This window comes from Dysidea avara, chromosome 1, assembly GCF_963678975.1.
Source record: "Dysidea avara chromosome 1, odDysAvar1.4, whole genome shotgun sequence".
NCBI lineage: Eukaryota > Metazoa > Porifera > Demospongiae > Dictyoceratida > Dysideidae > Dysidea > Dysidea avara.
In genome coordinates, this window is record NC_089272.1 from 30586928 (window position 1) to 30614102 (window position 27175).

Here is a 27175-nt window from a genome sequence, read left to right on the forward strand (position 1 = left end):
TACAGTTACTATGTCACACAGCCCTGTGTAATCTCTCTGTGCCTTTGATAGAGAAATTCAATTTTATAAGAATTAAAACACAACAGATCAGTACACTATAATTTAGAAGACACCTCTGTGTGGTTATGTGTTCTGAGGCTGCCAGCATGGATGAGTTCTAAGGTGAGCAAACAACTATTGATATAGGCTATACACATTATATCAATAGCTAACTGATCACTGATGTCAATCACAGTTATGAAGATGAGATACATGTTCTTACATTTGTGCACTTAGCTCTTACTATAGCATAAAACACACAGCTGAAAATTAATGATTTGTTAAAACTATACATGCTGGTTTCAAAAAAGTAATAGCTAAAAGTGTTTTCTGTGACAAACATGCGTACATACTTAAATACTTAGCAGAATAATTGTTAGTGCTCATCACACATGCTAGCTATTCAGTGAATACATGTGTATACAGTGAATGTACACTGTATACATGTGTATACAGTGTACATTATTGTTCATATGCATAATGTTGCTCATTTACATAAACAGTCAGCGTAACTTTGTTTGCTTCTATTGTCATTTTACCTATATTGTAGATAAAAACAAGTATAGACAGTGTATCGTACAGTACAATAGTACTGTATAGTAGGGACCACAAAGCTGTGGGCATAGAAAAAACACCCAAAAACTAGCATCACTTATATATGATGAAGCAGTATTTGTTAAATAAAACTAAGTGCAAACAAGCCTTCAGATCAACCTGAAATGCTTTCAACAAGTTGCTAAGAAATTTAAAAGAAAATTTATAAAACAGAATTTTTTACTGACTGACTGACTGATGCCTTCAGACAAGCATAATTCGATAACGGCTAAGGCTACAGGCTTGATTTTTTCACTGTTCGATGTCGCTTTGGCCCCAGAGGTGCCTTTTGGCATACCGCTGTACGTACAATGCATTCTTCGTGGACTTACCTGTGTCCTCCTTTGTGTCCCATTCATCTTTGCTGACAGTGAGAAGTGTCGATTTGGCAGTAGTACATAATGGCTTCCCTTCGTAACGGAAATCATCCGTATTTTTCATAGTGGCTACTTTGATTGCAGAGGTGCTTTTTGAACAGTTCTTGATTTGTAATGCTATGTAACAGTTGAACGTAACTGACAACGAAGCAAAATGGATACTTCATTTTTCAGATGATAATTGATAGCTGGGGCGTGTGGTGCCATTTCTTTCTTTTGATGCGGTATGCATGGGTTCACCAGTCATTTAAATTTTACAAAAAAATTTACAAACAAGTACACAAAAATTGGAATTTTCGACTAGAGTAGAGACCATAGCACATTGATAAAAAATACTGAAACAAACTGGAGTAGTGCATGATATTAACTCACAGTAAAACAATTAGAAGTGTTATATCCCCACTGTGTTCAAGATACCATATTGGAAATGCACGGTAGGGATATAGCACTTCTTATTGTTTTACTGTGATTTAATATTGTGAATTACTCTAGCTTGTTTCAGTACTTTTTATCGATGTGCAATGATCCCTACTCTAGTTGAAAATTCCAATTTTTTGTGTACTTGTAAAATTAATTACTGTGTGTCTGAACAAGCAATCCACCTACATATATCAAGTATCAAAAATCATTTCTGTTTCTTCATTTCTAACTCTTGTGGAACAATGAGAAGGAAATATTCACAATTGTGGATATTTCCTCCTCATTGTCCTACAGTGTTGCAAATTCAGAACAGTATGAAGAGTGACTCTGAAATCAATATACTCGCTACAGAAATTTCAGGCTATCATGATAGTCAACACAAGAAGCCATTATGCACTACCTACAGTATAGGAATCAACACCTTCATGATCCCTACTATACATATAGTGCTATCATATTATAATGACATCATTAGACTATGTGGTTGTGTGTACATATGTAAGTACTTACCATTATTAGTGCCTGCAGAGTTCTCCATATCTGGAGCAGTGATGGAGCCATGAAAATCACTTTTTTGAAAATCTGTAGTGGCTGTAAGAGACATTGGTATACTATGATTCTGTATTGGAAATTACAAGGTAAAACTGCTGCTGGATTTATAATTACATGTTTTGTAGCTAAAATTGTTGCAAACACTAATATATCGGTGATGTGTGTTGGTCACAATTATGTAAAAGCACCATTAATTTTCTTAGCTATTGAGAGTTAACAATTTAGGCACAGTGTATTTGTCACATACTGTATAACATGTGTAAGTGTATTTACAACTTACTCTCAATAGTGGCAGATGGGCAGATAGTCTTATGTTTATCATTTGATGTCAGCTGCATATAAGAACACATGTTGACACACCATAGCAAACAAATTGTACATAAACACTTAGATCCAGCACTTGGCAGCTTGCCACAAGCCTCAATAATTCTTCAAAGATATATTAACTGCAAATGGACAACTTATTTACTTCCTAACTAAGCTACAATCCAAAACAATAGATTTCTGATGATCCTATTTCCATTAATACATTTATGTACATATTTATTGCCTTTATTGGGCAAGTGGATTATTACTATACTCACATCCAGCTTCCTAAATTCAGGTATACATTAAAGTTCAGTAATGCAGAAAATTAGTCAATACTACATACAGGCAAGTGCACAGTTTCACTATACAAATTGTTAAGCAGACCTTGACAGCAGAACTTCTGGTACGTTTTCTGCTTTGTATCCCCAAATAGGATGCCATTGTCTCAATGAACTGTATGTGATTAAATGTATACTAGTGCTAGTGCATACTGTATCTCCTTACCTTATCATTTTGTAGGACATAAAATACAAATATAAACAGCCCCTATTGAAATGAAAATATAATAATAGAGGCACTGTACATCAACTGTTTTAACATAATTTGATTTTAGGCCTCTCCACACACACGCACGCATGTACGCACGCACACGCACCCACACATGCATACATTTTCACTATTACACATATGAAATTAATTAACTACCATAATTTGCTTTATTTTCATGCAAAAATTTCCATGATAACAATTTTTGTGCAAAAATATTTTTGTATGATTTATGTGAATGACTGCTCTATTAGAGTAAGTTCAATCTTATGTATAATTGGAAATTTTCATACAAATTTTGCATACGAAGATTATTTACAATGAAAAAAAAATTATGGTATATTAAATTGTTGCAGTCATGAGGACAAATAATACTGGTGACAGTTACAGTTGCACACATTACCTCTTATTAATACACACCAATGCTTGCATATGCATACAACACAATACATACTAAATAATAAAATTATACTAAGAGCTAGTACTATCAGTTAGACTGTTACATCTTCCCCTACTTTCAAAAAGCTTGTCCTGAGCTACTAATGTGTAACAGGATGGTGGCTTAGCAATCCACATCCGAGTTCTGGTCATTGTAGCAGGGGTGATAGTTGATCTGTTGAAGTTTTGGACTGAGCTTGGGTGGCTGACATGTCATCACTTGGTGTAACAGTGATCACTTCTTCCACTTGTAAAAGTAAATGGACCTTACATTTGGCATATCATCTCCCATGGCTGAAGTTATTATATTTATTACTTTTATACATTTTCATACAGTATTTACAGCTAGCTACTTCTGAAAAGTTCTACGTACTTCGTGGGCGGCCAGAGTTGAGTCGTTTGCTGTCATATGCATTGATAGTGCCTAGCAGGAGAGTTAATACCAATGTATATACTGTATATATATGTAACACTTTCACACCCACTGCTTGAAATGTCTTTGTTTACTAGAGTGGTATATCCCCACTATATGGAACAGTTAATTGTTTGTTATTTTAGTAGTTTTTCAGTACACCTGCATTCACTGATGTTTTACTGAGAGTTTAAAACTTGGTAAAACAATTATGTTCCATATACTAAAAGTTACTGACACTTTACTATGGGTACAACTACAGTAAAGCAGCTTAACAAATCAGTAAACTAAGAACCTTCAAGCAGTGACCTCATGTCAAAGGAATTCCAGAGGATACATTTTCCATGCATACCTCAACACAGGGAGACAACACCAGTGTACATCCCAGGAAAGTGGTTGCACTTCTAAAGGAGCAAGCTATTTTCATCAAGAAAAGTATGGCCTTGATGTAGATGAGGTAGTAGTACAGCCCTCTGTTTGTTTTATACAAGCTCAGACCGAAATCGATTGAGTGATTAAATCAATGCTCATGTGATGATTACCACAAATTGAAGTGTTGCCAGAAGCAGCAGTCAAATGAAGGAATTTTGGTATCCTTGCTGTTCTACGAGTTGGAAAATGTTACTTAAAGGTGAGAACTAGTCTTACAGTGCATTCCCAAGCATTTCAGCACGTATTTGAATGTGGTCACACCCACATGCATTACGGACGACATGAGTTAACCACTCTATAATGAAGCTTACCCCTTTAGGTCTTTAGTATACGTTGTGATTAGTCTTTCAACAATGCGAAAGCATTAAAACACTTGTAATTTCCTGGAAATTTGCCCTACTCAACTTTCCGTGATATCCGTAGAACTCCTCCGTTTATTATAACAATCGTAGCTACAACGTTACTTGCTGCCTAACCATAATTGAATCTTTTGGGCATGCATATATAATGAATCCAGTGATTCCACTCGTATTGGTATTAAGGCTATCAGCCTTAACGGAAATGTTACATACTGTATTAGCTGTAACATGACACTCATGATTTGCATGAAATTTATGCCCACAGTCCTCGGGCTGTGCCCTCAAACTTTCGGCATACATTTTTGGCAAATCACCCGTGCCCATGTTACAACTGTAAAATATATAACTGTTATCAGGGTGATGACCATCAAATACAAGTAAATCAGAATCTTGGGCAGAAGCATCCAATTTTTTTTTGACACAATGCAATAAGGGTAGAATGATGATGATAAACTATAAACCTTGTTGTTGAAATGTACTGACTCACAGCTCAGTGTAAAAAAAATATTAATACAATAGTTGGTAACCCTAGTAGAGCAAGCAGGCAGCGATTCAACATGACTGTTGTATTAGAGTATATTGTACTTTGTATGGGAGGATCAAAGTCGCCAAATTAATCCTACCAGTTGGTTCTATGACTAGAAATAGGTTATATGACTACTTGCTCACGGTATGATCACTGAAAATTGAAGCAGTTTGGGACTTTGGGCACTTGAGATGAAAGCTCCAAGTAAAGCATCCAGGAAGTACAACATAACACTTAAAGCACCACTTATGCTTGTGTGAAGCACCAGGGAGTGTGTTGAGAGACTACTATATACAGCATGGGGCAAAGCTGAGTACTGTTAGCCGCAAGGAACTATTCAAGTGTGTACTTTTCATGCTCTGGTGGTGCTTTAACTGTAACACATTATGCACATAATACATAAAGCAGCCGAGATTTATTTACAACAATATTTATTTTTACTTTTAAACAGTTTCATGCAAGCCAAAGTATTACTGTTCATTCAGCGCATAATTATCAACATGATTATGTTGGATTTTTGAGCACTGCAGCATAGCATAATAGATAAAATAAAAAAAAATTAGAAGCATAATAGACTGGTGTTTACTGCTTGAGCTTCTTGTTGTGCTGATGAGAGGAACGCAATTAACTCTGCTCAGTAATCGAAGGGATCATAAGCTTCCAGGCTGGCCACAGAGGGAAATAGTGGTGCTTCAGTTGGTGAGCAGAAATCAACAACAAACAAAAGAAAAGAGGATTTTTCTCCGGCACCATTTTGTGGTGTATTATTTTTTATAGCCAAGGCCGATGACAAAATATTGTCCCACTGTGGTCCATATCATATGGATAGCATCATTTTTTGGTGTTTGATTAAATGGCCATTGCACTCTCTTACCTTGGTATTGTATTATGTCGTACTTCACACATCAACAATACAACTGCAAAGACCAATAGAACATTAAACTTCCTAAACATAACCTAAGTGTAGCTGTTCATCTGAGGTCCAAGCATCAAACATTAGTTTGCTTGTCAATGGAATATGCTACAGTTGTTTGGGACTCTTACCATCATGCGTAACAGCTACAGAAAGTAGCTACAGTGTAGGGCAACTATGTAGATGGGTCCTAAACAGTTTCAGCCAATACAACTCAGTTACATCTGTGATACAGCATCTTTCTTGGCCAAGTTTTTAGTTATGATGGAAAGTATCCAGATTGCAAATGTTTTTCAAGATTATACATCAAGATTTTTAATTTACTGTCAATTCCTCCTAATTTATTACAATGGAAAGTTCCACCAGGATATATCACCCAAGATGCTTCATTCTCATCTAATTATTCACACCGGAAAAGTTTCCTCTCCAGAAAAATAAATTTCATCCCCAGAAAAAATATAAGATTGGAGCAACCATCAAGTATGATTAAATGAAACAACAATGACTCTTTTTTATCATTCAAACATTTGATAACTGTAATTTTGTAACTACACAACCAAGTACACACTTTTTATTGTAGTGAATCTTTTTTTCCCTGAACACATCAACTGTGCTGGCTCAGTAACAATAATAGCAATATATTAACATTCTATATGCACAGTATTATGGGAGGCCTCCTAGATCACTGGCAAGCAAGACCACCACGACATGATTTAAATATAGTTGACAAAAACAATTGTACTTATAAAACATTCATCAAGATTCCACTTCACCAAAGATTCCAGATTCTTGACCAAGATTCCAGTTTCCACTTTGGATTCCAAGTAATTTGTGTTGGATTCCACTTGGTGTTAGACCCCTCGCATATTTTCAGTCGTCTCTACTATCATCTTGGTATATAGGAATCTCCACTGTAATTGTTAGGACTACCAATACTGGCAACAGTTATGGTTGCACATAGTAACTCTTATTAATGTACACCAACACTCTCACATGTATACAGCAAAATACATATTAAGTAATAATTACTATGAGTTATACTGTACATTATTTACCTCTATAGAATTTAATATGGTAAAGATCCACGCAAATGCTACATGTTCACTATTCACTGCTAACACTCCAAATATCCACGTCACTCCTAATGTAGGCAGCAGAAATAAAGCAGCCCTGATGAGTTTCCTGAAAGTATATACAGTTGCCAATATAAAGACATGGTAGTGTGTTGTGTGGCTCAAGAAGATGCTGCACCCCACACAAGTCTGTTATTAACAGCTGGATGAACAATAACAAGATTTTCAAACATATGGAGCTCCATGCTGCCTTTATGAAGCAATTGCTATTAAATGCTCTCAATGCATACCAATTTTGAGCATAATCACTCTAGGAATCTCTGAGATACAAGTCTTCAAAATTGTCTTAATTTCTTCATTTTTGTTCCTTCTTTTTCTGCACACCATAAAAACCAAAACTGTTATCTGAATGTCTTAAATTTTTGTCACACATAAGGGGTTTAAAGGTGCACCTTGGTACAAAGTTTGGGTTGAATTTTTATTATTTTAAACGTTATGGTGTAAGCACACCAAAGGCCTGAAGGTAACATGCACCAACAGTCTTGTACATTACCTTATGTTACTTATTTACATACATACATACGTACAGTTGCTAAGGAGAGCTTAGATTGAAGGTGGGTAGCTGTGACTGATGAATTCATGAGCAAGGAGTTAAGTAACATGTACAGTTGCTCTTATTGTCAAAGTTAAATAACTTAACGATCTTTGGTGGTAACTGGAGTCATTACATATGATTCTGAGCTGTTGGACTTTTCAATTGTGCCAAAGAGACTCTTATTGAGATAAATGTTGTTTCCTCTTAGCTTTGCTAGCTTCTTGTCAGTGCCAATCTGAGCTAATTGCTACCTTGTTCTCAGATGGAATGCTTCGATTGCTCCTTCTTCTCTGGTCATGATAGGTTATATATTAAACATTTGCAGAGTTATTAATGATTATTAATGGAGACCTAAGACCAATAAGTTGTCATGGCTACAGGGCAAACCACTTATGAAAATAAGCTTAAAATTGGTATGTGGTTAGGTTAGCCATCAAACCACGAGCCTTTTGTGGTTTGGTAGAATTTGAAGTAACAGTTAATACAGGTGAAAGTTTAATAACAACAATAAAAATCACTGTGTGGGCATTTCATCCATTATAAATATTTGTGGCTGCAACTAAATCATATAAGCCTAATGTGTGTAATAATGTGCAATTGAGATACTCTAATAAAACAATCACTTTTAATAAAACAGTCACCCTATCGACCCTAATAGAAAATTTATTCAGCAAATGTGCATGTATTACGTAAAACAAAACAGGTTCAAGCCAGCCCAAAACCTGTGGGCTAGCTTTGGGGTTTTACACATACAAAAAGAAGTGATATCTATACCAAAACATCCAACCTGTGAAAAAAGAGTGAATGACGACAGTCAAGAAGTGGTTGCAATGATGGTAATGTTCAGTATTATTATTATAATTAATGATTACACTGTCATCAAAAATTAAAATCATTGCAGTCATTTAATTCCACAACTTTTCACCCTAACTTTCTAATTATTAGTTTTAACACTTTACAGTGACCAGCACTGAAGGTCTGACAGCAACTTGTGCTGCAGCCTTAGGATTACCTAACCTATAGCTAATAAGGTGTAACAGAAAAGGGGCCAATGTAAGGCAAAAAATCCCTCCAACCCCAGGATTCAAACTACAGATATTGAGGGGCTGGACTGTTTTTTGCATACATTAAAAAAGAAATTGCAGCGACAGCTACAGAGTTACAAGGAATAAAGCCAACATTAATGTAAAAGGTGGGATCAAATACTCTAATAGAACAGTCTTCAAGTGGCAAAAATTGTTCACAAAAAACATTGAAAAAGTTTCCCAGAGTTCAAACCAGGGTCCTCCATACCTAATTTCCAAACCCTTAACCACTGAACTGCTGTCGTCAGCTGCACAGATTGCTTAATTTCTTTTATGGCTGGATTTGTGTTAGCTACGAAAAGAAGTGAAACCTATACAGAACAGCTAAGCTGTTAAAAGGTATGGCCTTCAAATGTCTGGTTGGAAATGTTGTGAAATCAAAGGTGGCAACCAAGAAATGTGTCAATTCCATTCAGTTTTACAGTAGTGTAATAACCACAACTTTTTCACCATAGCTTTTTAAGACCACAGTCACCACATCCCTTTTTACAGCTTGGCCATTTTTGCATGGATATCAATACACCCTTATACGCTATCATGCTTTATACATCACTAACTTTGCTGCAGTGATTTCAGTCATCTGACGATTTTTCACCTTTCTTCGTGATGCAATGAAGATGGCATATATTGCTAGCACAATAATAACACTGTTGCACTGTAACACATGCAATGTAATATACATGTACATCATTAGTCTACACTTACCACAATGACAAATATCACTGGAGCAATAAATGCCCATATAATGCCTTTCTCTGTGGGTAACCAGCAACTACAGTGGAAGGATGCTAATGATATAAATTACTGTAGGTTTAAAATTTTATAGATCACGGGATGCACTATTATACTGCAATTGCTGAAAGTCATGTGAGGTGCACACAGTTTGTCTTCTATAAAACACTGTGCTAATCCATAGGCACATACATTTACAGGGCACTATCTGAATTATGTGACCAGATTTGCAAAAGGGAGTCTTCCATGTACAACACTATACACACAAATTTGAGATAGAATTTGTATATGTGACCTGGCGAGCAAAAACCCAGCAAGTTTGCATTTTTCTCAAACTTAATTTCTGATTCTTTGTTGTCATAGAGTGAAAAATCAGTGGGCTGTTAAATTTTCGGCCTTATCTGGTGAATACTCTTGGAGGAAGGCCCAGTTATGTGCTGCTAATTCCTTAATGGCTATCAAACAGACAGAAAAGTACACAAGTTGGGTGCTACACAAAATTATAACCACAAATTTACCTAGCATAAATGCCATAATGATCATGTGATATCCCAGCAGTAACAACCACTATTGGTATAGGCAAACCTGCAAAAAATTCTGAACATATGAACACATACAGTGTGGTTGAATCCTTTGAATAATAATTGCCATCTTTTCTTATGCAATGTGTGTGTAATATACAATGCTTAGAAATTTACAGTTTTATTGCTATTGCATTTTTCACCTTTACAATTGACTTTGTCCCATTTTTGCAATAGAATTTTTCACTTTCGCAGTAGACATCGAGAATAATTTTTCACTTTTACAAGGGAAATTGTTGCCTTGGCAATTGAATTCAGTGCACTTGCAGTGCAATTGCATTAGAATTTGTCATGTTTTGCAGGAAATTTCATCACAACTAATTAATCTACAGGCAAAGTTTCTTGATATTGTTGCATATATGCAGCCACCTGTTAGGAAATTACTGGATATCCAGAGGCTATAGAGGTACAAAATTTTGGCGCACACCTGATGGCATAATTAATGTCCATCAATAATGAACAACAATAGTACAAATCTTTATCAAGTGCCCTGTAGACAATTTGGAAACAATTAATAACCACAAGTTCTTGGTAGCCAATAAATGTCTTGTTTAGCAAGGTACTAATTGTGACAAAATTTCTTATAAATGTGATGAATTCTAATGCAATAGCATCTACAAGCATGCTAAATTCAAAGGCCAATGCAATGAATTCTAATGCAAAAGTGACAGATGCAAAAACCTGTAATACAGTGCATCGGCACTGATTGAGTTAACTATCCACCCAACACTGTAACACCATAATTTGAGTAAAATAAAATTTTGACAAATTAAAATTGATGGGATACTCCTACATTGACTTACAGTCCTTCAAAGACATAAAATTAGAATTACAAACCTGGTTTTGTCAAATGTGGTCACAGTTGATGAATTGGTTGCCGTTTAAAATCCCATTTGACGTATAGTTTAGTAGATGATAAAGAATAGGACAGATCTTAATAACACCCAATACTTAGGAGACGGAAAACAATCTTGTTCACCATTTGTGATATAGACTATTGAATGCAACACGAACACAATGCACATAAAGCTATTCTGTATATGTGTGGTAAGTTATTGGTACAACACTAGAATAATATAGTCTCAAGGTAATGATTAAGTATTGCTAAACCAGAACAACACGACAACACACACGTGCATCCTGGTAAACTTCGTATCTTGCATAGCTTACTACTGTACTAATTGTGACTGAATTTGACAAAAGTGGCTTCTACTTCCTTCCCAGTGTCTAAACCTATGTATGCTAAATAAAATTTACACCAAGTATTCACCTGTTTATAGGCTATCACCGTGTGAGTGATAACATTATGATACTGTACCAAACCCAACACCCATGCAGTTTGTAGTTTAAAACTGTAAGGTGTTACTTAATTTAGTCAATTTGTTTTGGTTATATATTTATCTAATCCAAAACAGCCAAGCTGTAAAAAAAGTGTGCGGCCCTCAGAAAGGCTATGGTGAAAAAAAGATGTGAAATCCAAGGTGGCGGCCAAGAAATGGCTGTGATGGTAGGTTAATGGTAAAAATTTTAATAATAACAATTCAGGTAAATTTTGTGAAGCGGCACAAAAATTCACCTGAATTGTTGTTATTAAAATTTTTACCATTAACCTACCATCACAGCCATTTATTGGCCGCCACCTTGGATTTCACATCCTTTTTCACCATAGCCTTTCTGAGGGCCGCACACTTTTTTTACAGCTTGGCTGTTTTGGATTAGATTTCATTTCTTTTTGTATTTGTATACCCCAAAGCCGGCCTATGGCCAGCTTTGGGACTTTTTTAACCTATGTTTTTTTTTTCTTTACTACAGGAAGAAGTAAAAATGAAGTAGATATACTTTAAATATTTTATCAATAAATGTACAAATTATATATATAATACATATGTGACCGGATTTGCAAAAAGGGGCCTTCCACACACATCCAATTTGCCAACTTTGACAATTGATAACTTCAGATTGGAAAGAGCTATTGCCTTGAAATTTGGGCAGTGGTGATTTCTTTGCAGCTGAACTCTCCACATGATGGTTTCTTTGTAGCTGAACTCTCTACAAGGCAATTTCTTCTAGCTGATCTCTCTAAAGGGTGATTTGTTCGTAGCTGAATTCTGTACAGGTGATGTGTTTGCAGCTGAGCTCTTTACAAAATGGTTTCTTTGTAGCTGAACTCTCTACAAAGTAGCTTCTTCTAACTGATCTTTCTACAGGGTGATTTGTTTGTAGCTGAACTATCTACAAGGTAATTTCTTCTAGCTGATCTCTCTACAGGGTGATTTGTTTGTAGCTGAATTCTGTACAGGTGATTTGTTTGCAGCTGAGCTCTTTACAAAATGGTTTCTTTGTAGCTGAACTCTCTAAAAGGTAACTTCTTCTAACTGATCTTTCTACAGGGTGATTTGTTTGTAGCTGAACTATCTACAAGGTAATATCTTCTAGCTGATCTCTCTACAGGGTGATTTGTTTGTAGCTGAATTCTGTACAGGTGATTTGTTTGCAGCTGAGCTCTTTACAGAATGGTTTCTTTGTAGCTGAACTCTCTACAAGGTAATTTCTTCTAGCTGATCTCTCTACAGGGAGATTTGTTTGTAGCTGAACTATCTACAAGGTAACTTCTTCTAGCTGATCTCTCTACAGGGTGATTTGTTCGTAACTGAATTCTGTACAGGTGATTTGTTTGCAGCTGAGCTCTTTACAAAATGGTTTCTTTGTAGCTGAACTCTCTACAAAGTAACTTCTTCTAACTGATCTTTCTACAGGGTGATTTGTTTGTAGCTGAACTATCTACAAGGTAATTTCTTCTAGCTGATCTCTCTACAGGGTGATTTGTTTGTAGCTGAATTCTGTACAGGTGATTTGTTTGCAGCTGAGCTCTTTACAGAATGGTTTCTTTGTAGCTGAACTCTCTACAAGGTAACTTTTCTAGCTGATGTCTCTACAAGGTGGCTAGTTTGTAGCTGAACTCTCTACATGGTGGTTTCTTTGTAACTGAACTTTCTACAAGTTGCCTTCTTCTAGCTGATCTTTCAATAGGGTGATTTGTTTGTAGCTTCACTCTCTACAAGGTAACTTCTTCTAGCTGATCTCTCTACAGGGAGATTTGTTTGTAACTGAACTCTCTACAGGTGATTTGTTTGAAGCTGAACTTTCTAAATGATGGTTTCTTTGTAGCTGAACTCTCTACAAGTTAACTTCTTCTAGCTGATCTCTCTACAGGGTGATTTGTTTGTAGCTGAATTCTGTACAGGTGATTAGTTTGCAGCTGAGCTCTTTACAGAATGGTTTCTTTGTAGCTGAACTCTCTAAAAGGTAACTTCTTCTAACTGATCTTTCTACAGGGCAATTTGTTTCTGGCAGAATTTTCTACAGGGTGATTTCTTTACAGCTGAACTCTCTACATGGTGGTTTCTTTGTAGCTGAACTCTCTACAAGGTAACTTCTTCTAGCTGATCTCTCTACAGGGTGGTTTCTTTGTAGCTGAACTCTCTAAAAGGTAACTTCTTCTAACTGATCTTTCTACAGGGCAATTTGTTTGTGGCTGTATTTTCTACAGGGTGATTTGTTTGCAGCTGAACTCTCTACATGGTGGTTTCTTTGTAGCTGAACTCTCTACAAAGTAATTTCTTCTAGCTGATCTCTCTACAGGGTGATTTGTTTGTAGCTGAATTCTGTACAGGTGATTTGTTTGCAGCTGAGCTCTTTACAGAATGGTTTCTTTGTAGCTGAACTCTCTACAAGGTAACTTCTTCTAACTGATCTTTCTACAGGGCAATTTGTTCGTGGCAGAATTTTATACAGGGTGATTTCTTTGCAGCTGAACTCTCTACATGGTGGTTTCTTTGTAGCTGAACTCTCTACAAGGTAACTTCTTCTAGCTGATCTCTCTACAGGGTGATTTGTTTGTAGCTGAACGATCTACAAGGTAACTTCTTCTAGCTGATCTCTCTACAGGGAGATTTGTTTGTAGCTGAACTCTCTACAGGTGATTTGTTTGAAGCTGAACTCTCTAAATGATGGTTTCTTTGTAGCTGAACTCTCTACAAGTTAACTTCTTCTAGCTGATCTCTCTACATGGTGATTTGTTTGTAGCTGAATTCTGTATAGGTGATTTGTTTGCAACTGAGCTCTTTAAATAATGGTTTCTTTGTAGCTGAACTCTCTCAAGGTAACTTCTTCTAGCTGATGTCTTTACAGGGTCACTAGTTTGTAGCTGAATTCTCTACATGGTGGTTTCTTTGTAACTGAAATCTCTACAAGGTAACTTTTTCTAGCTCATCTTTCTACAGGGTGATTTATCTTTATTTGTAGCTGAATTCTTTACAGGTGATTTGTTTGCAGCTGAGCTCTTTAAAGAATGGTTTCTTTGTAGCTGAACTGTCTACAAGGTACCTTCTTCTAGCTGATGTCTCTACAAGGTCACTAGTTTGTAGCTGAGCTCTTTACATGGTGGTTTTTTTGTAACTGAACTCTCTACAAGGTGACCTCTTCTAGCTGATCTTTCTACAGTGTGATTTGTTTGAAGCCGAACTCTCTACAAGGTAACTTCTTCTAGCTGATCTCTCTACAGGGAGATTTGTTTGTAGCTGAACTCTCTACATGATGGTTTCTTTGTAGCTGAACTCTCTACAAGGTAACTTCTTCTAGCTAATCTCTCTACAGGGAGATTTGTTTGTAGCTGAACTCTCTACATGATGGTTTCTTTGTAGCTGAACTCTTTGCAAGGTAACTTCTGCTATTGATCTCTCCACAGGGCGATTTGTTTGTAGCTGAACTCTCTACATGGTGGTTTCTTTGTAGCTGATCTCTCTACAGGGTGACTTGTGTGTAGCTGATCTCTATACAGGTTTCTTATTTCTAGCTGATCTCTTGAATTCTTTTCAGGATGACTGCTCTATTAGGATGACTGCTCTATTAGAGTATCTCGATCTCGCACTTGCTGCACCAAGTTGGATTTCGTGTTATAACTCCGTGGCTTTAAGTCTGATTCTTCTACACCATTGATGAGCCTTTCTAAGATGATTACTCCATCTGTACAACGATTTTCAAAGCATTACCCTAAGCGGTTTATCTGGTAGGCGTGGCAAGCAGTCGTTTTTTTATTAGCTGATCTCGATTGCGTAATTGTTACACACTGTTGGTTTTTTCGTTGTATCTTCCTGGTTTTTAGCTCGATTTCTTTCAAACCACAAAAGGTTTGAGGTTCAATAGTTAACCTATTCACCCACCGATTTTCAGCTTCTTCCCATACGCGGTTTACCCTGTAGGCGTGACAACATATTGGTGTTATTTTTCGTGAATAATCGCTCATAACTCTTTTCCTGTTTATCGTATTCCAGCCAAAGTTGGTACCGAGATGCGCCTTTATATTCCCCTTTTGTGTGCCAAATTTCAAGGCAATCGGATATGGCGTTCGAGTTTTATAGCAGTTTTTGTAAGTGTGCGACAAGAAAAAGAAAAATAAGAAGAAAAAAAACGAAGAAACTGAGCCAATTTTTGAAGTCGCATATCTCGGGAACGCGCTAAGCGATTTCGCTAAAATTTGGAATGTGGAGTGCTGCAGTTGGAGGGAATGTCCACAGCAAAAATCGTCTTGTTTCATCAAGGGAGTACAGAGCTACGGAGGTGCGAAAATTGCGTTTTCTTTCTTCCTGTCAATATACTCACGGGTGTTACGCGCCGGCTTCTTGGGCCGCACGACACACTACCGTGTGTCTTGATACAGCATTTTCATGTATTTTGTATTTCATTAATTACCAGATTTTTGTTGCTAAGGCAGCATCATTTGAACAAACTACAAGCAAACAGCACCCAAAACTATCTTCTTACCTGTTATATACTGTAGTTTGTCTGTGGTGATTTCTTTAAAAAAATCTTTGAGTCTGCCTTTAATTTTTGTTTGCTGCTCAAGGGAGTTAAGCTCCCAAAGAGATATACAAAATAACAGATCACAAGACCTGCAGTGTCATTTTTGGTACTTACAACACCTGTAGAAAAGCTGCTATATTCAGAACCCACTTTCACCCATATTTCAAAATGGCAGTCGCACAAAGTATATGCTTTAGAATGAAACTTACCTGCCTGTAAGTTTAATATAGGGTCTATGGACTGCTCACACTGGCTGCTTTTAACGTAAGGATTTTTTGCCATACAAGTGCAGGTGCAGGCAGACATGTAGAAGCATACATACACACATTATATTTTTCAGAAAAGAGGTGCACCCACAGCCAGCCTGCATCCTGGTATAAAACTGCAGACTAGCAGTAGAAGTTACCCAGTTTTACCAGCACCCAATTTATAACTGCTACTGCAACAATAGGAATAGAAATATTTCTTTCTCAATGAAAAACTCTGAAATTCAACACTCTACATCAATTAAGTTCTTTCTCACATTAATAAATCTGTTAATACATGGATATTTGTATGGATGCTCTATTGAAGTATAGTATACTTGGCTGCTCTGTAAGAGTATTTCAATTTTCTCCAAAAGAACTTTCAGAAAAGTTCATATCCCCTCTATACATCCTTCTCTGAGAGATGGATGTAAAGTTTATGTTACTATTAATTGTTGTGCTGAACTGCACGCTGTTAGCTACCCATTCACTCTTTACTGCCAAAGTTAGTGTGTTATCCAGTTCTTGCAGAAACATTAGGAATCTAAATTTCAAAGGGAGTTTTGTGAAACCCTCAGAACCCCCCCCCCCCCCCCTCTCTCTATGCCCCTGCTCTACTACCCTGTTTTGGGCTTTGGTAGTAAGTTCCTAGGTGGTACAAAATCAAGTAAGGAGGATAGTGGATGCCAGAAGTAAAATCTTATGTTCCCAAGGCCCTCCTTGTACTAAAATTGCTTCCACTGAAGAAGAAAGAAACTAGCCAGCTTTTTATGCTTTTATTAGCTCACTACACACCATTCCAAGCCATTGAATGGCACCAAACCTCTACTCACAGTTTTCAATGAGTCTGAGATCCAGAACCAGTTTTGAGCTGAATCTGAAGAAACGATAAGGTGAAATTCAGTAGTCTATTAGGCTAAGTGTAACAATGCAATTGTGGAAGTTTGATTTTGTATGCATGGAAGCCAAGCTATCTCAGATGTGGTTACAACTCACATTAACATATTATGTGATTGGATTTGCGAAAAGGGGTCTTTCACACACATCCAATTTACCAATTTTGAAATATCATAATGTCAGATTGGGAAATGTTAATGCTTTGAAATTTTGATAATAGTGAGAACCAACATAGGTTAAGGTATGGAGAAATTGTCAGGTTTGTATCTTACTTGAGCGCTAAATTATGGTCTTCCAGGTTGATATAATTAGATGTGTGTGGAAGACCCCTTTTTCACAAATCCAGTCACATATTGGAAAATTCTGCTGATTTTAATATGTAGGATAGTACCATATTAGCAGTGTTGCATAGCAGTTTGATTTATAAACAACTGTGTCAAACTTAATGCTATGCCTGAGTCAAATATGCTCAAAATTGTACCCAAAATGCTTTCAAGAATTTCCCAAAAATTTTCATCTATTATGCTCTTCAGCATTCTCATTATGCTTGCATTGCACTCCTAGGTTAACAAAATTTCTTACAATTATCTTGGAATATTTAATCAGTGAATGCTCTATTAGAGTATTTCACTACAATGTGACTGTTCTATTAGAGAGTATTGATCTAGTAACTATTTACAATTCATTTGAGTGCTCTCTTGCAGTTTACATTTCCGCTGTTAGGGAGTATCAATCTATTTTTCATGGAATTAAGCTCCATAGTTTGAAATATCCACCTAATATTATGTTGGCATAGCACTCCAGCCTATTATGTTTTTACTATGCTGGTATATTTGACACAGGCCTGACTTAGTGTTAGTTTACGTTAAGCAACTGTAACCTACCCCATCCAACTAGATAATAAAATGGTAACCTCTTGAAGAATCCTTCGTAGAACACTTTTGCTAACAAGACATAAATTAGAATTCCTTCACACAACATCCAAGAGAAAGTAGCCAGGAAGAAATAATGAAGCAACACAGTCACCAGTATACATGCTGCCTATAATGCGATACACAAGACAATAATACAGTGCATGAATGCAGTGAGTATGTATCTACATACAATGTACTGTACATAACACAAATAATCAAATACATTGTGCTATATTGTGGATTGTGAGAATAATTGTGGCTATGTATACATTTTAATATGCAGGTTCATCAGTAAAAATTACTGTATGCTACAAAAGTAAATAAACCAAGTACTATACAAGGAAAATTTTGGAATTCAATTAGGGATCATAAAAATAAAAAGTAGTGAAACAAAGGAGGCCATCTATAAACTAGTGGCCATTTAATCCCTAAGGGCATTCGATGAAGTACATGTATGTAGGAAAAAAATGTCCAATAGTATTAGGACACACAATAGTGTGTCTCATGTTGCCAAGGAAAGCCAATGTGTCTGGGTTTGCAACAGACAAGTATGTATTTGAAAAAACAATTTTCACACATCTGTACCTCAGTAACGGATAAACAGAAATAACCCAGTTTTTCTGTGAAGCATCCCTTGGGGTGGGACATCTTCAATACCAAATACATCTATCCATGGAAACTCTAGATTGTTCTAGAACATTCTATGTCCTTTGTATTTGAAATACACATAATACCACAGAACAGTATATTACACTCTTGCAGCTTTACGACATCATATTACAACTTTCAAAGAATTGCATATTGATTAACCAGTAATTATAAAGGATGTAGATAGTGAATGCATTATAAATACTTACTCTGTTCTCATTAGCAGTTTCTATTCCACTAACAAACAAAATCAAACTCAACAGCAAAGCAATTGAAAGATTCACATGGATTATGTTCTGCATTGGTTGAAATACTGTTTTTCTAAATAGATAGAGAAAAAATAGCAAATACGTATACAGTGAAAATAAACTTGCCAGAGCTAAGAACTCAGTTAAATATTGACTTTGAATAAGTACACAATTTGAGCACAGTGGGGATATAACACTTCTTATTGTTTTTCTGTGATTTAATATCATGCACTACTCCAGCTTGTTTCAGTGCTTTTTATCGATGTGCGTTGGTCCCTACTCCAGCTGAAAATTTCAATTTTTTGGTGTATTTGTTTGTTAACTTTTTTTGTAAATAATTATTATGACCGGTGAACTGTCGTGTTGCAGGTGGTCCCCCACCGCAAGTGGTCCGGCCGGACCAACTACCGCGACTCAAGTAGTCCGGCCGGACCATGTAAAGTTGCTGCAGATGGTCCGCCCTGCTGCAGCTGGTCCCCCCTAATGAAATCTCTACTATCAGCTTCCCAGTCAGTACTAGCTCAACGTCTTGATCAAAACGCACTGCCCTCCAAGAAATATGAGTCTTGTAGCAGTGAAGCGAAATTTGAGTAATGCATGGCCTATTCTTAAACATATAATTCTGAAGATTGCATTGTTTTGCATTTGCACGTGGTTTTTAATTCGTGTAACGCGTTGTGGACACCGGTGTCCTTTTCGATCCCCCTTTCAAAAATATTAACAAAACATACTCTAATAGAGCAGTCAGTCAAATCCTTAAATAGTATTTAACAGTCACCACTTTGACATGGCTTAGTGTCATGCAGTAGTCATCCACATACAGTTTCCAGCAGTATGTGACAGGATAACACTAAGATGCATCTCCGGAAGAAGCTACAAATAAAGCTTCTGGGAACCTCCATCACTTCGGTGCATGTGTAACTTGTAATGCTCAATTTACCATCTCCACTTACCAGAGGCCATGACACACCAACTGAACAGTTGGCTATAGTTTTCTCAGTTCTATAATAAAACATGATTTAATCTCTATACTCTGATTTAGGCTGGAGTATGGGTTAGACAGCTGTTCACCAATGGTGAAAACCATTAATTCACTTGGATACAGGCTTGGTCAGTGATCGGAAATTACTAGCTGCATGTTTCATGCCTCATGTACAGCTTCAATAGCTATAGACAATATTTTTTTTGAAAATGCCGGCATGCACTAAAATGTCAGTTTTGTCAAGAATGGTATATACAGGCAGGCTATAGCTGCAAGGTTCTGTTCTAGTCTTAGTGTGTAAACTTTAAACTCTCCATTAATGATACTAGAACTAATGCAGTATGGTGACCTTAAGTGGTTCTTACAAGCCAATAAGTTAGTAAACTTATAGTGTGATACGTAATAGTTTAATTGAATCACCCCACACAATAGTTTTATTGTTCTATACCGGCCATATCTTATACCTTATTTACTACTGCAGCATTTATTACCTCAGTTTCAAAAATCGATGTGGTGGCTATTCAAACTTAACCACCTCTTGATGTTCAATAAAACATGGTTAAATTTTGAGCATAATAGGCTGGATTTTTGAGCACTGCTCAAATGCATAATAGGCTATTTTCAAAGTATAATAACTATTAGCTCAAGCCTAGCAGAATAACCAAAGCTAATGCAAAAAGGCTGTCTTTCTGGCAATGAACCTAAGCAGCATGCATATAAAAATGAAACTTTCCTAGTTCAAAATAAGAAATCATTTGTTCAGTTATGTACAGAAGATTCTCCATTTTAAAACCTGTTATTCACTTTAATTTAACTTGATGTGCTTTTCAGTCACTTGCATTGGAGCAACTTATTGTGACAACCAGCAAGGATTAACATTTTAGGACTTACTTATGTAGAAAATCAGGTATCAAGACACACGTTAGTGTGTCGTTCGGCCCAAGAAGCCGGCGCGCCACACCCGTGAGTATATATATATATATAAATTTTTTTTTTTTTTTTTTTTTCTCCCGGGCTGGATGTACTGCCCTTGCCTACCACCCCCAGCACCAAGGAGCAAGTGTGCTGGAAACTGAAAGGGGGACAACTAAAAGTCCCTAGGGCCAGCAATATGGCCCATTTCCGGGGAAGCATTATTGGAACGATGAAGGATGGATCGTGTTCCCCGGATGCACATTGTAGCAGAACGAAGCGATGAAAATGACAGTGTGCAGCGAATCCACGTCAGAGTGCCACTATAAGATGTTGAGCTGTGGCGAGAAAGCATGTCGGCCAGACGACGATAGAATGTTAGTGCTTCTCCTCCCATTCCACCGGTTGTGGAAAATACTAAAGGGGTAAAGGAAGCCTGTTCCACCTCCCGGACACGTTCGCCATACTCTCGCTTCTTCTGTAATTCATGACGGCGATATACAGATGGTATGCTGGAGTTACGGTAACTTGGTGCATTAGGGTGAAACACCCTTACGTCAAGAAAGACACTTTGTCGCCGTCCCCAGAAACCACGTGCATGAATATCTGCCCTGGCATCATCCTGTCAGTTCGCAGACTTGGGAGTGATTACTTCACCACTGAGGGGCTGTAAGGGAGGCTCAGTAGGTATATTGACAGGAAGAAAGAAAACATCATTTTCACACTTTTGTATCTCGGTGATAGCTTATCCGATTGAAACCAAATTTACTGCAGAGTTGCCCGCCACCTAGGGGAGTCTACATTCCAAATTGGAAGGAAATCACTCAAGCCATTTCCGAGATGTGAGCGGCCAAAGTTTCGTTTTTTTTTCTTCGTTGTTTTCCTTCTTCGTCTTTTCGCACACTTGCAAAAATTGCTATAAAACGCAAACGCGTACTCTGATCGCCTTGAAATTTGGCACACTGAAAGGGAGTCCAAAGTCGCATCTTAGCATCAAATTTGGTGCAAATCCGATGAATGGTTCAGGAGTCATGACCGATTATTCGCGTAAAACAAGATCGATTTGTTGTCACGCCTACAGGGTAAACCGCTTCATGGAATGAGTTGAAAATTGCTATGTAGATGGAGTAACCATCGTAGGAGTGCCTTTTGGTGGTTTGAAAGGAATCGAGATTAAGACCACGGAGATATGACACAAAACCCGACCTGTGTCACAATTACGCGATCGATTTTAGTAATAAAAAAGTATTAGTTTTTACGCCTACTAGGCAAACCGCTAAGAGCAATGGGCTGAAAATCGGTGTATAGCTGGAATAATCTTCATAGAAAGTCCTTGCAGTAGTATAGAAGAATTGGATTACAAACCACTGAGTTATGATTCGAAAGCCAACTCTGTGTAGCAAATGCGAGATCGAGATACTCTAATAGAACAGTCATCCTAATAGAGCATTCGGCTAATTTATTTACTCCATTAAAGGATTCTATTACATCACAAGTTATTCTGTAGGGAGTTCAGCTGCTAACAGTTAATCTTATAGACAGTTCAGCAAGAAGCAAGTCACCATGTGGAGAGTTAAGCAAATATATCACTATAGAGATTCAGAACATTACAAGTCACACTGAAGAAAGTTCAGCTATAAACAAGTCATGCACCCTGTAGAGAATTCAGCTACAATTAAGTCACTCTCTGGCTATAGAGAATTCAGCTACACAACAAATGAACTTGTATAGAGATCAGCTACAATCAAATCACCCTGTAAAGAGATCAGCTACAAACTAGACACAATGTAAGGAGTTCAGCTACAAGCAAATTACACTGTAGAGAGTTCATCTACAAACAAATCAACCTGTAGAGCAATCAGCTAGAAACAAATCACCCTGAAGAGAGTTCAGCTACAAACAAATCAACTTTTAGAGTGATCAGCAACAAACAAATCAGCTTGTAGAGAGATCAGCTACAAACAAATCAGCTTATAGAGAGACCAGTTACACACAAATCAACCTGTAGAGAGATAAGCTAGAAACAAATCACCCTGCAGAGAGTTCAGTTACAAGCAAAACACCCTGTAGAGAGTTCAGCAACAAAGAAACCACCATGTAGAGAGTTCAGCTGCAAACAAATCACCTTATAGAGAGTTCAGCTACAAACAAATTACCCTGTAGAGAGATCGGCTACAAACAAATCAACCTGTAGAGAGGTCAGCTAGAAACTAGACACAATGTAAGGAGTTCAGCTACAAGTAAATCAGCCTGTAGAGAGTTCAGCTAAAACAAATCAACCTGCAGAGAGATCAGCTACAAACAAATCACCTTATAGACAGTTCAGCTACAAACAAAGTACCCTGTAGAGAGATCGGCTACAAACTAATCAACCTGCAGAGAGATCAGCTACACTCAAATCAACTTGTAGAGAGATTAGCTACAAACAAATCAACTTGTAGAGAGATCAGCTACAAACAAATCACCCTGTAGATAGACCAGCTAGAAGAGGTCATCTTGTAGAGAGTTCAGCTACAAAGAAACCATCCTGTATATAGTTCAGCTACATTTCAAGTCACCCAGTAGAGAGATCAGCTGCAAAAAAATATCCTGTGGGGAATAATGGGCATGTAATAAATATATGTATATAATTTGTATAATTACTAATAAAATCAAAATAATTGAAGTATTAAAAATCTTCTTTAAGTTCTTTTCTTCTTCTTGTGGTAAAGAAAAAAACACATGGGTTAAAAAAGCCCCAAAGCCAGCCATAGGCCGGCTTTGCAGTATACAAATACAAAAAGAAGTGATATCTAATCTAAAACAGCCAAGCTGTAAAAAAAGGTGCGGCCCCCAAAAAAGGCCATGGTGAAAAAAGATGTGAAATCCAAGGTGGCGGCCAAGAAATGGCTGTGATGGTAGGTTAATGGTTACATTTTAATAACAACAATTAAGGTGAATTTTGTGCCACTTGGTCTTGGCACCAAATTCACCTGAATTGTCGTTATTAAAAGTTAACCATTAACCTACCATCACAGCCATTTCTTGGCCGCCACCTTGGATTTCACATCTTTTTTCACCATGGCCTTTTTGGGGGCCACACCTTTTTTTACAGGTTGGCTGTTTTTGATTAGATATACAATTACAGCAGATACTGTATACTCAGTAATGTTACTTAGCAGTTGTCAACAGACTTGTGTGTGTGTGTGTGGAGTCAGTAGAGGTCACTGATAAAGAAAAGCTGATTCAAAGTTGCAGGACTCTAAAAGAGTATACGTGCAATATAAAAAATTAAGTGTGAGTAAGTTAGTTATTGATCACATGATCATTACAAACAATTATCCTTGAAAACGATATCTGGTATCTTTATTGCTTGATATTATGACATTCTCTTCTTGTGCATTATACTCCTTGACTGCATGTGCAGGATATGGTCAATAGCTGTAAAGAGCTCAAGTACTTTAATTATAGATGGTGAAATTGCAGTTCCATGCAATTTACAACTGCTACATAGCTATTGATTCAGATGGCAGTGACCTTCCTGTTGACTTAATGACTACAATATCAGCTCATTGTGGACTGCATTATAGTGTTGTGCATGAGATCAGTGAAGGTGTTACTGTACTTGTATGAAAATCCGGCTCCTAATTTAGTCATGCTTCATGTCAATGACATAAGATTACCTTTCCAAGAACCTCTTATAATTGCATTTACGTGATGTGTATTAAACCATTATACTTTTCATCATCATTTAGATAGCACTGTAGCTGTAATGCATGGATGTGGGTACATTATATGCTCAGGCATCACGACTGATAAACCTTCAGTAGCCTCTTGCTCTGCCAGTGGATTGTGCCAGTCAACTTCAATACTGTGAACACTAATAGTTAGCTACTAATAATAGTGTCAGCTAAAGTTTTGTTATTATGTCATTTATATGTAATGTATCTTGTCGGAATTAAGCTGCAAGTTTAATTGTACAGTGGAACCTCTCTATTACGGACATTGTGGGACCCAGAATTTTTGGCCACTTTTGCTGTAATCTAGAGGTTTTCCTTTTTCAGAGGTAAAAATGTATTGACCACGAGACTGGTTGGGACAAACATGTTTGTCCTTATTATGGTGGTTTTTTCTGTTGTGTCCTTAATTCGGGGAGTTTGTTAAGAGAGGTTCCACTGTATGTGCTAGCTAGCTATAATGTTTTTACCCCTAATATTTACAGCAGCTAATCCAGGGTTTATCAAAGGGGGTGCACCAGTATATGGAGTATAGATCTGTGCCCCCCAGAAGTTAAAGCTTTTTGCAGGACAAAATAATTATCTTGAATGGTTTGGATCATACTGCTTTTTATGTGGACTACATTGATCAAGAGTTGTATAGAGTGACACTCATTCCAGCAGATTATTATTATAGACCTAAAGAATGGCATACCCAAGATCGCATTCCTTAGCAGGCTAAATGTACCAATGCAATTGTAGATGTTAGGTGACTGTTCTATTAGAGTATTGACTGACTGCTCTATTAGAGTATCTTGACTTGTATAACACCTACGCATACTAGTAATTATAAGCCCACATTGAAGGCCACAGTGGAACGGGAAGCTAGGTCGGCACAGTGGGGCACTTTGTTCCTAGCCCTACGCCTCCTCAAAGATCTATGATCGAGTCTATGATAAAGCCAGTGGGGGACCACCTATGGCAGAGGGGGACCAACTGTGGCGGCGTAAGTTGTCTGGGGGGACAAGTTGCAGTGCTGCAAGTAGTCCGGGGGGGCCAAGTATGGTTGCTGCAACTGGTCCAGGGGGACCGATTTTGGGGGGACTGGTTGTAGCATGACAGAACCCATGCATACTGCAACAGAAGAAAGAAATAGTGCTGCACGCATCAATTATCATCTGAAAAGTGAAGTATCCATTACACTTTGTTGTCAGCTATGTTCAACCTGTTACACAGCAGTATAAATCAAGAACTGTTCAAAAAGCACCTCTGCAATCACAGTAGCCACTATGAAGAATACGGACAATTTCTGTTATGAAATGAAGCCATTACATGTTACCACTAAATCGACACTTTTTCTGTCAGCAAAGATGAATGGGACACAAGGGAGGACACTGGTAAGACCATGAAGAATACATTGTACATACTGCAGTATGCCAAAAGGTACGTGCACCTCTCAAGTGAAAGTGACATCGAACAGTGAAAAAATCAATCCCATAGCCTTAGCCGCTATTGAGTTACACTTGTCTGAAGGAATCTGTCAGTAAAAAAGTCTGTTAAAGTATTTTTTTAAATCTGTAACAACTTGTTGAAAGCATTCATGGGCCACGCCTACTCCTTTGTGGTCCCTACTATACAGTACTATCATACTGTATGATTTGTACTATAGCTCTACAAATTAGTGGCTATCAAAATTATAATTCACATGGTTATAAGGAGGCATAAAAATTCTTCATTTCTATCCCAAGAGTAGCCGAGGTGTGAATGTATAGTTTTGGAAATCCTCAAACTTAAATTGAAAGCCTAGGTATGGACCTTATCCACAATGATGTCACAAAGTAAAATGGCGGCGATGGTGTGGAAACTTCGTACAGGATTGTATAGGGAGAGGTGACGTTTCACTATGATATCGTTAATATACAGCAACCAGGGGCAAGGTGAGGCATACATACTTACTTACAAGACAAATGCGCACTGTTTTATATCCGTATCAAACTTAGGTCTCGCCTGGTGGGATTATTTCACATCACTACATCATGCTAACTAGCCTCTTACCTTCATTATCCAATGTTCCCATGTTGTGAAAGCTGCAAACAAGGCTCATTTCAGTTGCTACAAATAAAAGCGTGATGAAGTCCCCACACCAACATGGCCATTTTATGTCAATACAGATAATGTCCATTTCACTTTCAAAAATATGTAGGCCACAACTGACGCTGCAATAAAGTCACTGATGTTTAAAGACAAAATATTAGTAGTTAAATAGTAGATAAATGTGACTGGATCTACGAAAACCGTTCTTATCACCCAAGACAGGAAGTTTGATTTTTTCACACAAACACAAAGCTTAATGAATGCACTATCAAGTTTCGCTGCCACAGTCGACCAGAGTAAAGTGGTCTGCTTTTGCTGGCTGCTTTTTTAGAGCACAGTGGTGAGCCGTACGAGTGGTCTGGGGTCTTGATGGAGCCCTGGCCAACCAGGAGATGGCTGTGTGTGGCTGTACAGCTCTGTGGTGTTGGACAATGACCTGTGCTGTAAATTTCCTATCATGTTAGCCAGTTCTGAGCCCTGAATGGCCTATAACTTGGCCTAATTCATCCCAGCACGTTTCTTTTCAATTTTTGAATACCATCTTGCCCGCCTTCCAGGGCCCCCGCCTCCCACCCTTCTGGAGCTCGCCTGATACAGAGAACCTTGGTTTAAAAACTATCTAAAATGGCGGGAAACTTAGCTGTTGACTACTTCAGTGGATGATCAGGAAGGTAAGAAATTGTTGTGAAACGTGT

General features: G+C 37.5%; 1 protein-coding gene across 3 annotated transcripts in view; it reads right to left on the reverse strand.

Annotated features, from left to right (window-relative positions):
- Positions 1-333: 333 nt before the first annotated feature.
- The window catches only part of LOC136261367 (adhesion G protein-coupled receptor L4-like), a 134002-nt gene continuing 107160 nt past the window's right edge, over positions 334-27175 (reverse strand). For all 3 annotated transcript variants that reach the window (XM_066055373.1, XM_066055365.1, XM_066055380.1), the window contains 11 exons: positions 18759-18870; positions 17872-18028; positions 9921-9987; positions 9376-9442; positions 9228-9325; positions 6973-7099; positions 2796-2837; positions 2676-2744; positions 2263-2314; positions 1941-2021; positions 334-578 (listed from right to left, as the gene is read on the reverse strand). In XM_066055373.1, the coding sequence (XP_065911445.1) occupies positions 502-578; positions 1941-2021; positions 2263-2314; positions 2676-2744; positions 2796-2837; positions 6973-7099; positions 9228-9325; positions 9376-9442; positions 9921-9987; positions 17872-18028; positions 18759-18870 (949 nt within the window). In that variant the 3' untranslated portion in view covers positions 334-501. The remainder of the gene's footprint in view (positions 579-1940; positions 2022-2262; positions 2315-2675; positions 2745-2795; positions 2838-6972; positions 7100-9227; positions 9326-9375; positions 9443-9920; positions 9988-17871; positions 18029-18758; positions 18871-27175) is intronic.